This window comes from Equus asinus, chromosome 1 (assembly GCF_041296235.1).
Source record: "Equus asinus isolate D_3611 breed Donkey chromosome 1, EquAss-T2T_v2, whole genome shotgun sequence".
NCBI classification, from domain to species: Eukaryota; Metazoa; Chordata; class Mammalia; order Perissodactyla; family Equidae; genus Equus; species Equus asinus.
The window spans coordinates 179,051,009-179,067,735 of NC_091790.1; the positions used below are offsets into that span (position 1 = coordinate 179,051,009).

Sequence of the window (16,727 nt, forward strand, 5' to 3'; positions counted from 1 at the left end):
TCTTATTCTGAAAATTCTGATTCTGCTTGGTTACAAGAGATAGCAAAACACACACACACATGCTCCCATACACAACACACAACACCAAAAGTGCTATCTTTGAAGATGAGAAATATCAAACATGAATATTTAGAAATGATAGGCGGGCCAGCCCCATGGCCTAGTGGTTAAGTTCAGCCTGCTCCACTTCGGCGGCCTGGATTCAGTTGCTGGGCGTGGACCTACACCACTCATTGGTGGCCATGCTGTGGCAGCGACCCACATACAACATAGAGGAATACTGGCACAGATGTTAGCTCAGGGTGAGTGAATTCTAATTTGATGGTTTTTACTATTTCACTTCAAACAGTAAGTAACCTATAAATTTGTATAAACAAGAATAATAATTAAGTACCTTTTCTGCTTTTTTCAGAATAAAAAATTAAATTATGTGCTGAAGATACTACTAAAAATACTTCACCTTATGGCCTCTGTGCTGAAAATCAATAGCATTTTTTTCCGACTAACTTTCAAATCTTCCCACAACCTCTCTGTTTAAAAAAATATCATCTTTGAAATAATTGGAATGAATGCTTTATAAATCAAAGTGATTCGCAAGGCCCTATTACCATATTCATCAATTTGAACATGTCTCTTAAATATGTTCTGTATGAATTTTCTTGATGATATAAGATGTCAATAATATCGAAACATTCTTAATAGAATGGAACATTTAATTAATTACATCAGTTTCCCATCATCATACAAGGCATTTATTACGGGTTATATTGGCCATTTCCACTGGTTAGCAGGAGGCTCTTCCACTAAAGGCTCCCATGGTTTCCACTGGATCATTTTTCTCGCCAGGCTTAGTTCATTTTCAGCCTGTTAATAAAATTTTTTAAAAAGATCATTTGATTATATTGTTTAATAGATATTTATCATAGCTAAAAAGTGAAATATAACTATTACAGCTACTACTTTCATATTAATAGCTGATAATAGGCTGTTCCACTATCAAATGCTGAACATTATTAAATTACCTTAATTCTCATAGCTACACAATCATCATGAGTAAGAAAGGATGGCTTTTGATTTCTTCTATTTGATTAAAATTTGCTACTAGAGTGTTCAAAAGTTTAGGTGATGAATTTTCAATCATAATTGTCTGTTTCACCATTAGACTATAAATTCATGTCTCTTAATCTATGCCAATGACTTTCAAATTTTATTTTATCATGGCCCTTAGTAAAAAGAATACATTTTACTAAAGGATTCACAGTACACATATATAAGCAAAACAAAGCTAAAAATATCATTATCTTTACTAGCTGTAATACACTCTATTTTCTATTCTACTTTTTAAAAAATGCTAGTCACAACCGATCTAACTGATTTCATGACCCATAATCACTTGAGACCTATAAATTTGTAAAACAGTGATCTACAGAATGTAAGAGAATACAATGGTGCACAAAAAATATTTACTATTGAATTACTTTCCTTAATCAGATTATGTAATCTTTAATTTTTCCTTTCAAACACAATTTATAACATATTTAGCAAATATATTTTAGGTATCTTTTTATTTCACACTTTTTCTACAACAAAAGGACCTATGACAACTCTGGCTAACTTAGAAGAACACTGTTGAACACTTAGCAGGACATCAGAGAAAAAATTCAAACAGAGTAAGTGCTTAGACTCTATCAGAGCCTATAATTCTATAGTTAAAAGGCAATGTCTCATTTATGTCAGTGGCCCAGAACAGCCAATCTATGTTGAGCAGCAACAGTCTAAAATGTATACAATGAGTTAAAGAGTAGATTAATGGAAATCTAGGGGCAGAGGTATTTACTAATGCTGAAATGAGAAAACAGTATAAATACTGATTAAAAATATCCCTTAGAATGGTTGTTTCCCTGACTACCCTTTGGCCTGGGTCTCTTGAACACTCATGCTTTCGCTATGCCCCCAAGGTACTGTACAGTGTTGAAAGGGTGCCGGGACCTGAACATCATTGAAGTCAGCCCTATTTCAAGGAGCTGGACCCAGCTACACATGGCTCCTGTTGCCAACACCCTCCCTCTTCTCTGGCTTCTAACACTATCCTTTCCTCATTCTTCTCATATTATCCCTCCAGAAATGGGCTGTTCAATATGGCTGTCACTACCTACATGTGACTACTGAGTGAGCGCTTGAAATGCAGCTAGTTCAAATTCAGATGTGCTGCAAGTATAAAATACAGACCATATTTTAAAGACTTAGTATAAAAAAAGAATGTGAAATATCTAAATTTTTTTTACATTGATATGTTTCAGTGATAATATTTTAGATATACTGTATTAAATAAAACATTACTAAAATTAATTTAACCTTAATATTGCCCATGAAAATGTGGAGAACTGCACAACTAGCTTAAAAATACTTAACGTACCCTAAGACTATAATTGTATGATAGATAACGGTATCAACTAAACTAAAGTCATGATCAAAGTGAAATCAGGGAGAAAAGAAAGAGGAACAAGAAGTTTGCAGCAAGTTCCCATAACACTACATCAACCCAGCAAATGAATAGAAAAGCCAGAAAAACAGGCCCTTGAATGACTGAAACAGTTCACATTCATAGAAAGCTGTTGGAATACCCTCTTCCTCTTTTAATAGAGGCATCTAACAATTCTTTTGAATTTGTAACATCATGTCTGTTGGTGACATACCTCCCTAATCTCCAATATTACCCAATATCTCCTTTTATTTGTCCATTGATAAAAGACAACAAACTTAAGAATGGTGACATTTTTAAATACAAAAAACTGTAAAAATTAAATGAAACAGAATTGAGTATTTATCAGACCCCTATGAAGGGAAGACATTCTAAATCTATAATGGGGGGGGGATCTCAGGGGAAGGGTGCTTTCTACATATGAGAGAAAACATTCAATTGAAGACAAAAGACAAAGGACAGATTAAAAAGAAATGTACAGACAACATGGGCAAAAGTTGAAGGTTAATCTCTCTTTTATTTTAAAAAGGACTCACAGAAATATATAAGAAAAACACTAAAAACAAATGATAGAGTGAAATATTAATGATATAATTTATAAAACAGGAAATACAAAAACATTTTAAAAGTTTAATCTTACTAGTAATTGGGGAAAAAATACACAACTAGTTTTAAAAAAGGCATCATTTCCCCTGATTTAATTAAAAATCGCAGCATTCTTACCAGCATAGATGTGTTAATCCAATGGTCAAAAATAAAAATAAAAGTCTATTTTAATTTTATGAGTCAAAAGACCTGTATTTTTCCATACAAAAATATACTACACCTTTAAAACTTAAAAGCATTTGCATCTAAAAAGATGAAATTATTCAAATAACAGTAATATTGTGTTATTAATTTAAACTAAGGTAAGTTAACAAGAACTGATTAATTCAAAGAGTTATCAAACTCCAAACTTCCAACAGAAGTCTCATAAATTCAAGTTACAATCAATGATAAATATTTAACTTTCACACCCATGTTAGAAGTATTTCCTATATGTGATTAGTCTTATATTTGATATAAATAAAGAAATTCCATTTTCCTCTCTTTCTAGAATGTCAGTTTTGTGCCTCTATACATTGTGCCTCTGAACACTTAAACCCAAATATCTAAACATTCAGCTTTTTCTTTACCTGAAGAATCACCTCTTCTATTTGGCCACCTTGAAGTTGGTCTTCTAATTTTTTAACATCTGGTTCCTATAATTTAAGGAAATAAAGAAAGAAATATTTATATGAAGGAGCATAATATCTGAACGTTTCAATCACATATTTTAAAAACTCATATAAAAAAGCACTTAATATAACAAACATAATTTTTCTTCTATCATACCCTTACTAATTTTCACCAAATATTTGGTGGAAACTCATTTCATCTCTCTACTATTTTATTGCTTTTCTATCTTTTTTTTTTGGAGGTAGATTAGCCCTCAGCTAACTACTGCCAGTCCTCCTCTTTTTGCTGAGGAAGCCTGGCTCTGAGCTAACATCCGTGCCCATCTTCCTCTAGTTTATACGTGGGACGCCTACCACAGCATGGCTGCCAAGCAGTGCCATGTCCGCACCCGGGATCCGAACCAGCGAACCCCGAGCCGCCGAGAAGCGGAACGTGCGAACTTAACCGCTGCGCCACCGGGCCGGCCCCTATTGCTTTTCTATCTTGATATTAAAAAGTGTCAAATGCTTACTGACATGCTTATTAAGGGTAAGAAATATAACGCATAATTCAGTCTTTCTTCTAAGATACAGGTTTTAAAATATCACTTTATTTTCTTAGTATTTCCTGTATTTCCTCTGAGAGCATTAGCATTAAAAATAAATCCTAACCTATGACCCAGAATTCCACTCCTAGGTATATACCAAACAGAAATGCATAATACACTGAGCAAATGACATGTTCAAGAATGCTCACAGCACAAATTATAGTCCCAAACTAGAAACAATCCAAATGACTATATACAATAGAATGAATTATAGTATTTGGATATAGTAGAATACTATATAGCAACGAGAATGAACAAACTACAACCTACATTGAATAACACAGATGATTTTCTCAAACATAATATTAAGCAAAAGAAATCAGACACAAAAGAATACATACAATGATTCCATTTATAAAAAGTTCAAAGCAGGCAAAATGATTCTGTGGTGTTACAGGTCAGAGACTAGTTATCCTCAGGAAGGTAGTAACTCGGGGGGGAACAAGTGATGATTTTGGCATTCTGGAAATGTCTTCTTGTTTGATTTGATGTTAAAATGGGTGTAATTACTTTGTGAAAATTCGTCAAGCTTTACACTTATGACTTCTGCACATTTCTTTATATACATAATTCTTCAATAAAAGGGGTTTTATAAAAAGAAACCCAGGGCCTGCCCAGTGGTGTAGTGGTTAAGCTTGTGTGCTCCACTTCGGCGGCCCAGGGTTCACAGGTTCAGACCCTGGGCATGGACCTACACACTGCTCATCAAGCCATGCTGTGGCTTCATCCCACATACAAAATAGAGGAAGACTGCCACAGATGTTAGCTCAGTGACAATCTTCCTCAAGCAAAAAGAGAAAGATTGGCAACATGTATCAGCTCAGGGCCAATCTTCCTCACCCAAAAAAGAAAAAAAGAAACGCTAATATAGCACTTAAAACATTCAAAGACCTGTATTTATGTTCTAGTAAACTGAGCTTTTTGAGAGCCAGAAACCATGTCCTATACATACACATGCATATGTAAATAAAGTGTAAATTGAGTGGTTTTTTTGGCCCGTAAATGGAATGAAAAGAGGAAAGAAAACACCAAAGATACTGGGGCTGGCCCCGTGCCAAGTGGTTAAGTTGGTATGCTCTGCTTCGGCAGCCCAGGGTTTCGCCAGTTTGGATCCTGGGTGCAAACATGGCACCACTCATCAGGCCATGCTTAAGTGCCGTCCCACATAGCACATAGAGGCACTCACAACAAGAATATACACCTAGGTACTGGGGAGTTTTGGGGAGAAGAGGAAAAAAGAGAAGACTGGCAACAGATGTTAGCTAAGGTGCCAATCTTAAAAAAAAAAAAAAGATATTTTCTATAGCTACTGGCATGTTCCTGCCTCAGGGCATCTGCTAGCTGATCCAGCATATCTGTATGGCTTGTTCCTTCACTTCCATCCAAGTCTTCACTCATATATTATCTTCTCAATGAGGACCAGTCTGAGGACCACACAATTTATACTGTCGTAGGTTGAATAATGTCCCACAAGATGTACATGAACTAATCCCTAGAACCTATGAACGTTACCTTATAAGGCAAATACGTTGCAGACATGATTAAGTTAAGAATCTTGAGAAGGGGAGATTATCCTAGATTATCCAAGTGGGCCCTAAATACAATCACAGCTGTCCTTATAAGACAGAGGCAGAGGGAAATCACACATACAAGACAAAGTAATGTGACCACAGAGGCAGAGACTGGAGTGATGTGGTCACAAGCCAAGGAATGCCAAAAGCCATCAGAGCTGGGAGAGGCAAGGAACAGATTCTACTCTAGAGCCTCCAAAGGGCTCGCAGCCCTGCTGACACCTTGATTTGGGCCCCTGATACTGGTTTAGACTTCTGGCTTCCAGGAATGTAAGAGAATAAATTTCTATTATTTTAAGCCACCAAGTTTGCGATAATTTGTCACAGCAGCTACAGGAAACTAATACAAATTGTAACATCCCTCATCACCCTGGTACACATCATTTCTCCTTTTTATTTTCCTTCACTGCACTTACTATCTTCTCACATACAGGCATACCTCAGAGATACTGAGGATTCCATTCCAGACCACCACAATAAAGTGAATATTGCAATAAAGCGAGTTACCCAAATTTTTTGGCTTCCCAGTACATATAAAAGTTACCGTACTGTAGTCTATTAAGTGCAATAACATTATGTATAAAAAAACAAGGTACATACTTTAATTTAAAAATATACTATTGCTAAAAAATGTTACTCATCATCTGAGCCTTCAGCGAGTCACAATCTTTTTGCTGGTGAGGGTCTCACCTCTGTGTTGATGGCTGTGGACTGATTAGGGTGGAGGCTGCTGAATGTCAGGGTGGCTCTGGCAAGTTCTTAAAAGAAGACAACAATGAAGTTTGCCACATCGATTGACTCTCCATTTCACAATTTCTCTGTAGCATGCAATGCTGTTTGATAGCATTTTACCCACAGTAGAACTTCTTTCAAAATTGGAGTCAGTCCTCTCAAACCCTGCCGCTGCTCTATCAATTAAGTTTATGTAATTTTCTAAATCCTTTGTCATTTCAACAATCTTTATAGTATCTTCACCAGGAGTAGATTCCATCTCAAGAAACCACTCTCTTTGCTCATCCATAAGAAGCAACGTTAAAGTTTTATCATGAGATTGCAGCTCTCTCACATCTTCAAGTTCCACTTTTAACTCTAGTTCTCTTGCTATTTCCACCACATCTACAGTTACTTCCTCCACTGAAGGCTTGAGGCCCTCAAAGTCACTCATGAGGGTTGGGATCAACTTCTTCCAAACTCCTGTTAATGTTGATATTTTGATCTCTTCACGTGAATCATGTATGTTCTTAATGGCATCTAGAATGGTGAATCCTTTTCATACAGTTTTCAATTTACTTTGCCCAGATTCATCAGAGGAATCACTATCTCTGGCAGTACAGACTTAAAAAATGAATTTCTTAAATAAGGCTTGAAAGTCAAAACTAATCCTTGATCCATACGCTGCAGAATGGATGTTGGGTTAGCAGGCATGAAAACAACATTAATCTTCTTGTACATCTCCATCAGGGCCCTTGGATGACCAGGTACATTGACAGTGAGCAGGAATAGTTCGAAAGGAATCTTTCTTCTGAGCAGTAGATCTCAACAGTGGGTTTAAAATATTTAGTAAATATTTTACTAATCACGTTGTAAACAGATGTGCTGTTTCTAGGCTTTGTTGTTACATTTCTAGAGCACAGGCAGAGTAGCTTTAGCATAATTCTTAAGGGCCCCAGGATTTTCAGAATGATAAATGAGCACTGGCTTCAACTTAAACTCACCAGCTGCACTGGCCCCTAACAAGAATCAGCCTGTCCCTTGAAGCTTTGAAGCCAGGCACTGACTTCTCCTCTTTAGCTAGGAAAGTCCTAGATGACATCTTCTTCCAATAGAAGGCAGTTTTGTCTACACTGAATATCTGCTATTTAGTGTGGCCACCTTCATTAACTATCTTTGCTACATCTTCCGGATAACTTGCTGCAGCTTCTACATTAGCAGTTGCTGCTTTACTTTACACTTTTGTTATGAAGACAGTTTCTTTCTTTAAACCTCAGGAACCAAGCTCTGATAGCTTCAAACTCTTCTTTTGCAGCTTCCTCCTCTCTCAGCCTTCACAGAATTGAAGAGGATTAGGCTTTGGCTTAAGAGAATGTTGTGGTTGGTTTGATCTTCCATCCAGATCATTAAAACTTTGTCCATATCAGCAATAAGGCTGTTTCGCTTTCTAAGCATTTGTTGTGTTCACAAGTAGCACTTTTACCTTTCTTTAAGAACTTTTCCTCTGTATTCACAACTTGGCTAACAGTTTGGGACAAGAGGCCCAGCTTTTGGGCTATCTCGGCTTTCAACATGCCTTCCTCACTAAGCTTAATCATTTCTAGCTTTGGATTTAAAGTGAGAGATGTCCGACTCTTCCTTTCAGTTGAACACATGGAGGCCATTGTAGGATTATTAATTGGTCTAATTTTAATATTGTTGCATCTCAGGGAACAGAGAGGCCTGAGGAGGAGACGGGGGAATGGCCGGTCGGTGGACCAGTCAGAACACATACAAGATTTATCAATTAAATTTACCATTTTATGTGGGTGTGGTCTGTGGCACTCCAAAACAATTACAACAGTAACATCAAAGATCACTGATCACAGATCATCAAAACAAATATAATAATAATGAAAAAGTTTGACATACTGCAAGAATTACCAAAACATGACACAAAGACATGAAGTGAGCAAAAACTGTTGGAAAAAAACAAAATCATGCAGATAAAGGTAACTATGTGAGTTTCACACAACCAGCCCTGCGTAAATCCTTAAACTCAACCTTTCAGAAACACTCAACAGGAAATTATAGTAAGGTTTTTAAAAGGGAAGATACCATGATCAGATTTATGTATTTAAAAAAATCACTCTATTGGCAGTGTGGGATATATAATGAAGTATGATGGAATTATACACAGACCAATTACTTCTAAGGCAATTGAAACAGCCCAGGTCAGAGAAAAGGATTTTAGAACTAATAAATGAAAGTAATGGCAGTGAACTATTCTTTGGTTGATATTGGCTAGTAGAGAAAAGACAGAAATAGGGCAAAAGTAAAGGAAATTATAAGGATACAGTTTTCTTTTTCTTTTAAGATAGGAACAAGCTAAATACATTTTTGAGGCTATCTGAAGTTGATAATAAAATGGGAGGCTAAAAAGAGAAAACAGAAAAGCAATGATTAAAGGGGAACGAGCTTACAGAGAAGGAAAGCAGAGAAAGAATCAAAGACTGAGTTGTAGAGATTCACCTATGAAATGAAAAAGGGTAATTCCTTATTCTGCGATGAGAAAAAAATGCACGAGCCCGTTTTCCTTGAGGAAAACAGGAAATCAAAAAAAAAAAAGTTTACTTCCCCCTCAGAGACTTTAATCTGTAAATTATTTCCAGAAGTGACAAGCTAAGAATAAAAATTTCAAATCAAACTGCACTGTTTTGCTGTACACCTAAGGAAAAGATAAGAATTCTCTTTGAACTATAGCATTTGGTAATCTAATAAGAAAAATACGTTAGGACCACTTATTGCATGTATGTAAATTATATTTGGAGTTTATGAACATTCCAAATTTATAATTTTTTTTAAATTACATTTAAATTTAAATTACATTTATCCAAATGTAATTTTGGGTAACTACAAAAGTCCACGGAATAACTGGTGGTGTGAGAATTTAACAAGTCAATATAGTTTGGTATAAAAAAATAAGACACAGTCTGCTGTGTGCCTGTCCAGGGCCTTTGATTCAGAAGTTGTAAAACGCTTGTCTTAGCCTGCTTGGGCCGTCATAACAAAATACCACAGACTGGGTGGCTTCAACAGCAAAAATTTATGTTCTCACAGTTCTGGAGACTGGACATCCAAGATCAAGGTCTGACAGGATCGCTTTCTGGTCTTTCAGATAGCCACCTTCTCAATGTGTCCTCATAGGGCAGAGAGAGCATGAGCTCTCTGGTGTCTCTTAAAGGACAGCAATCCTACTGGATCAGGGCACCCTTCTTGTGACCTCATTAACCTTAATTACTTCTTCAGAGGTTCCAGCCACACTGGGGGGTTAGGGCTTCAACATACAAATTCTGGGGGGACACAAACGTTCAGTCCATAACGATGCTCAATAACTTGGTCCTCTTCTCTTTGCAACAAAGCACCTATTACAATAGTGATTTCTGACAGTTTTCTTTAAATACAACACACATTTTTTTGTTTGGTTTGCTTTCTTTCTTCTCTACTCTGAAATTAGAGAAAGATGAAGATTGATGTATCCATAGACAAATAAAACATCAGTAAAGAACTTGATAGGGAAGTAAAAGAAAGCTACACTATTAACTTACGGAAGGGACTTCATCTGATTCTTTCACTCCATTATTTAATAATGCCTCGCACATAGAAAGCACTCAGCAAACATGAGTTTGCTTGCTGAATGAAAGTGAGAAAGATGGAAGAAAAGCTTGGAAGGAAGAAGAGAAAGAAGAGAGAAAAGTATGTAGAATAGGCAAAAAAACAAGCAACTGAATTTTTTTGGTTAATGTTGCGTTGGAGACCATAAATCCAAGAAAACGAAATCAAGTCATCTACTTACTGCTTTAACCATCCCCAACTTCTCATTCGTAATCTGTTCTGTATACTTTCTATATGCTGCATTTTTAGGGATTTGCTCAAGAACATCAAGAATCTTCGTGTACAATATTCTTAGCCTCTGAAAAGACAAATTTTACAAATTTCCAGTTTAAAATATTACCAAAGGTTTTATGGAACACTTTAAATAAAGTCTCAGATTTAAAAGAAAAAAAGACTTACATCTGTTTTTTTAAAAGCATTTAACTCTTCCTTGCTGCAATTTCTCTGTGTCTACGCCCTACTTATGCCCTTTACAACTCAGGAAAAGCCTGAGTATAAACATGGAAATTTTTCATATGTTGTGCATATGACAAAAGTTATATGCAAGTCAAAGATATGATAACAAGTAAAAATAAAACTGCATATTAACCTATGCCTAACAATCTGTTTTGGAAACCAAATCATTTACTAACAATATTTCTCAAATTCTGATTTTCTTTTTCAATTTGTCTCGTGAATTTCTATAGAAATAAAATATATAAGCACAGATTATCAGTATGCTCAAATTTAACTGAATATAGTCCTAATACTTCAGTGCTTATGCTTATGACTGAGTTGGTACCATGTGAATGAAGGCTTCACCAAAGGTCAATAGAAAAAGAAGAGAACCAAGCCACTGCATAACACAGACTGAAGCACATTGAACTTAAAGTTCAGTACAGCAGTGAGTAGTGAAGTCACATGGTCAGAAGTTACGGCAAATCCTAACTCACAACTGTTTAGTAAGTATAATCATAAATATACATATGTGATGAAGAATTTTTTATTATTTCTCTGTATTTAATTTTAAATTTGTTTTAATTGCATAAAATCCATAGGCACTAATACCTAGTTTCATTCATATATATACTCACAATATATATGAATAACCAAACCAACTTTGAGGGCCTCTAAGTATCATTTTTCTCAAAAAGCAGTCTGGATATTTAGACCTTATTTATATCTTTGAATATGATGTTCCATAATAGAGGGTATTTTACTATACTAATGTAGAGCTCGTCAGATAACATATAATACAAATTGTGTGGGATTTTATTGCCTTAGTTCTTAATTTTAGCAAAGTGTAAGACAATAGAAAGGCCTGGTAAGAGATCTGGATTCTAAAATAAGGATGTTACTAATATCTGCTTCATAGAGTGTTGTATAGCTTAGAACAGTACCTGGCACACATTAAGGTTCAATAAATGTTAGCATTATTATTCTATAGGAGAAGGAGAGTCACTTCAGTAGATAAGAGAAAGGTTTCTTAAAAAAGCAGCAACGGGGGCCGGCCCATGGCTGAGTGGTTAAGTTCACACACTCTGCTTTGGCTGCCCAGGGTTTTGCGGGTTCAGCTCCGGGGCACGGACCTAGCACCACTAGTCAGAACACGCTGAGGCAGCGTCTCACATAGCAGTGCCAGAAGGACCTATAACCAGAATATACAACTATATACTGGGGGTCTTTGGGGAGAAAGGAAAAAAAAAAAAAAAAGATTGGCAACAGATGTTAGCTCAGGTGCCAATCTTTAAAAGAAAGCAGCATCTGAGACAGACCTGGAGGGATAGTAGTACTTGGACATTTAAAGATGTTGTAAAAAGCAATTTTACAGATAGAATACATACAAGGGACTAAATGGCAGAAAATACAGGGAACATAAAGTAATCAGTAGATAGTTGTATTTTCCTTGCACTGTGCTGTCCAATACAGTAGCCAGTAAACAAATATGGCTACTGAGCACCTTAAATGTGGCTAGTCTGAACTGAGATGCATTATAAGTGTAAATACACACTGAATTTAGAAAATTTAGTATGAAAAGACTATAAAATATTAATTTTTTTATATTGATTAGATATTAAAATGGTAATATTTTGGATATGTTAGGTAAAAATAAATATATTATTAACTTTTCCCTTTTTCTTTATCAGAAAGTGACTCCTGGAAAATTTTAGATTATAAACATAGCTTACATTTGCTACTCATATTATATTTTTATTGGACAGCACATGGCTAGAATATAGGACAGAGAGGAAATATTTAGGAGATAAGGTTGGAGAAAAAATGAGTCAGACTGTAAGTGGTTTTGCATGCCAAGTTAAAGCATTTGGGCTTTATTCTGTGGGCAATTAAAAGATTTAGGGGAACTGCATGATCAGATCTGTGGTTCAGGAAAATTAACCTGGTAGCAGTGAATTAAAATGATTTGGTGAAGGAGAAACAGGCAGAAAGGCCAGTAACAAGGTTGTTGCAAATCTCTAAACAAGAGCAAGAGTCTAAATAACAGTAGGAAAAGGATAGAGGTCAGACTGGAGAGCTGTTGGAGAAAAGGATCAACAGAACTCGTCACTGGAACAAACATGAAGATACAGGGATAACAAAAGTATCAACTAAGATGTCCAAATTCCCAACCTGGGGAGTAGAAAGACTTTGATACCATCAAGAAAAACAGAATTCGCAGTGGATGAAACAGATTTTATAAAGGGAAAACCATGAGTTCAGTTTTAGACAATGAGTCAAAAGTCATTACGACCTCATAATGAGTACAAGACATTCACTCAACAAACATTATTCACCGAGCACATACTATGTGTAATCATAGCTCTAGCAGTGAAAAAAGAATTAAAAAATCCCTGCCTTCAGGGAAACCTACATTCTAGTAGAGAGAGACAACAAACAAGATAACTCAGTAGCATACAAGTCTGTTGATAGGGATCTGGAAGGCCACTGTATGGACTCTTTCATTTAGAGTGAAATGGAAAGCCACTGGAGGGTTTTAAGGAAAGGAGGGACATGACTTTACTCACATTTTAGCAGGATGTATCTAGTTTGGTTGAAAAAAGACCAAACTGAGGCAGTGACAAGCACGGAGAGGCAGTTAGGAAGCAAACACAATTATCCATAGCAGTGAGGATGGTAGCTGAGAACATGGTGGTAGCAGAGGAAGCCATGAGAAGTTAGAATCTGGATATAATTTATAAGCAGAACCCAGAGGGTTTACGGAAGTACCAATGTGGGGTGTGAGAGAAAGGAAGGAATTAAAGGTGATTTCAAGGTTTCTGACCTGAGTGACTAGAAGAATGGAACTGCCATTCCGAGATGAGCAAGCCTGAAGACAAGAGCTGGTTTTAGGGAGAAGATCAGGAAGCCAATTTTGGATTATGTTAAGTTTGGGTTGTCTATTTGACATCCAAGTGGAGATGTCCATTAAGCAATTAAATATATAAGACTTTCATAAACGGAGAGATCAGTGCTTGATACGGAAATCCTAGAGCTATCAGTATACAGGCGGTATTTAAAACCATTAGACTGGGTCCAGACACCAAGAGAGAGCAAATATAAAGAAAGAAAAGGTCCAAGAACTGAGTCCTAGAACTTCAAAATTGGGAAGTGGAGATATGAGGAATACTCAGAAAAGGAGAAGGCAAAAATAGTAGGGGGAAAAAACCCATAAGACTGAGGGGTCATGTAGCACAGTAAAGAAGCTGTTTGATGGAGCCAGTGCCAAATATGTCAAATGCTGCTATTGGGTCAATTAAGAAGAGAAACGTGAGCTGACCATTGGATGCGGCAGCATGGTGACCTTGAAAAGAAAAGAGCAGTTCTGGCCAAGTCTGACTGCAATGCCTTCAAAAGGAAATAAGAGAATGAGGAGACAGTTAAGAACAGGTAACTCTTTTGAGTTATCTATAAAGCAAAGGAGAGAAATGGTGTGAAGGAAGAGAAGGATTGAGGAAGATTCTGGGGGGCTTCTTTAGATGGAAGCATGTCTGAATAGAAAACACCAAAGAGAAGGGGAAAGTGATGACAGAAGGAGGCAATTGCTAGAGCGGTATCTTCGGTATGGAGCTAAGGTTCCTCGGCAGAAAAGGAGAGGCGAGGGTAAAAGGTGGAAAATAAAGATGGGTTTGGGAGGGCACTCACAAAGGTACAAGTGAAGCCACGAGGATGCCATAGAAAAAGTCCACAAGAAAACTGGTTTAAGAAAGAGATCACGGCCAAAATAAAAAAAATAAAAAAAAAAAAAAAAAGTGGCACCAGATCAACGAAGCAAACACTACTCTTATCTCGAGAGCTCACGCTGAGTTGTAATTTTGGGCTTGAAATAATCATATCCGCTTAACCTTTCAACAGACAAGGTCGTAGGGTTCTGTTCTTCTTTGGGAACTCAAGAATAAAGAAAGAAAAGGGGTACATACCTCGTGAGGACTCTCACAGACAGCCAATCCCACAAGGCCAGTGGTCTGTCGAAAAACAAAACACGATCCAGGCTGTTGTTGACAATTCCGAGCGTCCCCACGCTACGGAAACGCAAACCCACCCCTCCCCCGGCTAAACCTGGCCTAAACCCAGCTACCGGTCCCCCAGTGCCGCTCCATCGGAGCTTTTTTTTGCCTCTCCGAGCGGAGCCACTAAACTGGTCACCCCTAAAAGCAGAGCAAAACGAGTTCCCAGCAAGAACCGCGCCAGCTGCGTCCACCACCCGCAGGCTGACTCTACCCTCCTAGTCTAAATTCCATCGGTGACCTCCAGTACCCTCACCTTCTTCAGCAAGCCCGCCATGACAGCGCCGATGAGCCGAGACCGCGCAGCCCTCTGGGAAACTCGCCCAGGCCCGCTCAATCCACCACCGAGGCCGCCGCTCCGTCACCTTGGAAACAGCTTGGCTCCGCCCCCTCAGGATCGCCACCGGGACGAAGGCTCTGGCCCGCCCTTTCCTGGGAGGAAAATAGGCGTATGCGCAATGAGCACACAAGCTTTTAAGCCGGCTCGCGGGAAAAGGGTTGTGTTAGGTGTTTTACGTCTCGGTTCCTGTCCCTACCACGTTGACGGCTTGCACAAAGGTTGAAGGAAACACTCCAAGCTGTCAAAAAACCCCGACATAGTCGCTCTAGGAACCTGCTCTCTTCCTCAGCCTGCCTTCCGCAGTGTATTGTGTAGCGAAATAAGGGTGGTCATGGAATTATCGTATCATCTAAATCATCTCTTCGCTGCAAAGGCTAATTCTTAGCACAAGGATATCAGTATTCTCGGTCTTACGTGCCAAAGAAGTAATCGGTGAATGCCCATTTCTCATTATAACCCTTTTCCTTTCACTCGCTCGCATCCTCCATTTTCTCAGGTAAAGTGGCGCCAGACCATACCACTTTTCCCTACTTACCGCTACAAACATTCATTGAGCACCCACTATGTGTTAGTTACTGAGACATAATTTGTAAGACAGGATCTCACATCCTGGAATTCACAGAACAATGACGAAGACATGCATTAATAAGTAATTTGGTAAATGTTCTAAAAGATGTTTGCGCCAAATGCAGTGAGAAGAAAAAATAACGAAAAATTGTGGGTGACTGGAGTTAAGGCGTTCGCTAAAAAGTCAATTGGAAGTAAAGCACAACTAACTGAGAGAACGCATGTACCAAGGAATATATATATATATATGATAGCAAAAAGCATAACAAGCAGTAAAACAACTTACAGAATGGGAGAAGATATTTGCAACTACATATAAAAGATAAGTTGTGCCTAGAATGTATGAAGAACTTCTATAAATCAGTAAGAAAATAACTAATAACCAGAACAGGTCTCCCTGCTTCCATCCTTGCCTGCTTCCAGGGAATATATTAAATGAGTTAATATATGCAAAGCGCCTGGCTCAGTGAATGGGACAGCACTACACAAGTGATTGTTATTAATTTTTTATTTTGCTATTATTATTCTCAAGCCCATAGCTACAATTATCCTTTTAGACAGTACTCTGCTCAAAATTCTCCCGTGATTTTTCACTTAAGGTGTAAAAGCCAAAGTCCTTACCCCTGCCTACAAGGCCCTGCAGGAGACTGACCCTCTGCTTCTCACTTCTCAGACCTAACCTCCTATTCCCCTCTTCCTGCTCAGGTAGCTGCTCTTCTAACCTTTTTCTTCTTGGAAAATCCTTCCAGCAGATGGGCACATGGCTCACTCTTTCACCTCTTTCAAGTCTTCGTGCAAGACATGTACCTTCTCAATGTGGCCTGTCCTGGCCATGAGATTTAAAATTGCAAATCACCACAAAGACACTCCTTACCCTCTTCTCTGCTTCAGTTTTCTTCATAGCCCATATCACCCTCTGATATGCTATCTAGTTATCTTACTTACATTGTTTTTGTGTATCATACTTTCTAGAATATAAGCCATAGGTAGATGGAAATGTTTTCCTTCCTACCACATCTCAAGTGCCTAAAATAGTACTTGGTAAATAATAGGTGGTCAAAAAATACATTTTCAGTGAATACAATAGAAAAATAGGCAAAAAATGAATAGGCAATTG

At 37.6% G+C, this 16,727-nt stretch overlaps 1 protein-coding gene across 2 annotated transcripts; it reads right to left on the bottom strand.

The window, feature by feature from the left end:
- Positions 1-692: 692 nt before the first annotated feature.
- Positions 693-15,091, bottom strand: NDUFA5 (NADH:ubiquinone oxidoreductase subunit A5). 2 transcript variants are annotated; one of them, XM_014839155.3, is made up of 5 exons: positions 14,960-15,089; positions 14,617-14,661; positions 10,404-10,520; positions 3,658-3,723; positions 693-864 (listed from the first exon to the last, which is right to left on the bottom strand). In XM_014839155.3, the coding sequence occupies exons 1-5, from the start codon at positions 14,978-14,980 to the stop codon at positions 763-765; spliced, it is 351 nt and encodes a 116-aa protein (XP_014694641.1). In that variant the 5' UTR covers positions 14,981-15,089; the 3' UTR covers positions 693-762. The 2 variants fall into 2 exon arrangements, with proteins under 2 accessions (XP_014694641.1, XP_070368706.1); XM_070512605.1 differs by lacking the exon at positions 10,404-10,520 and having other exon boundaries at positions 14,960-15,091.
- Between the last annotated feature and the right edge of the window lie 1,636 nt (positions 15,092-16,727).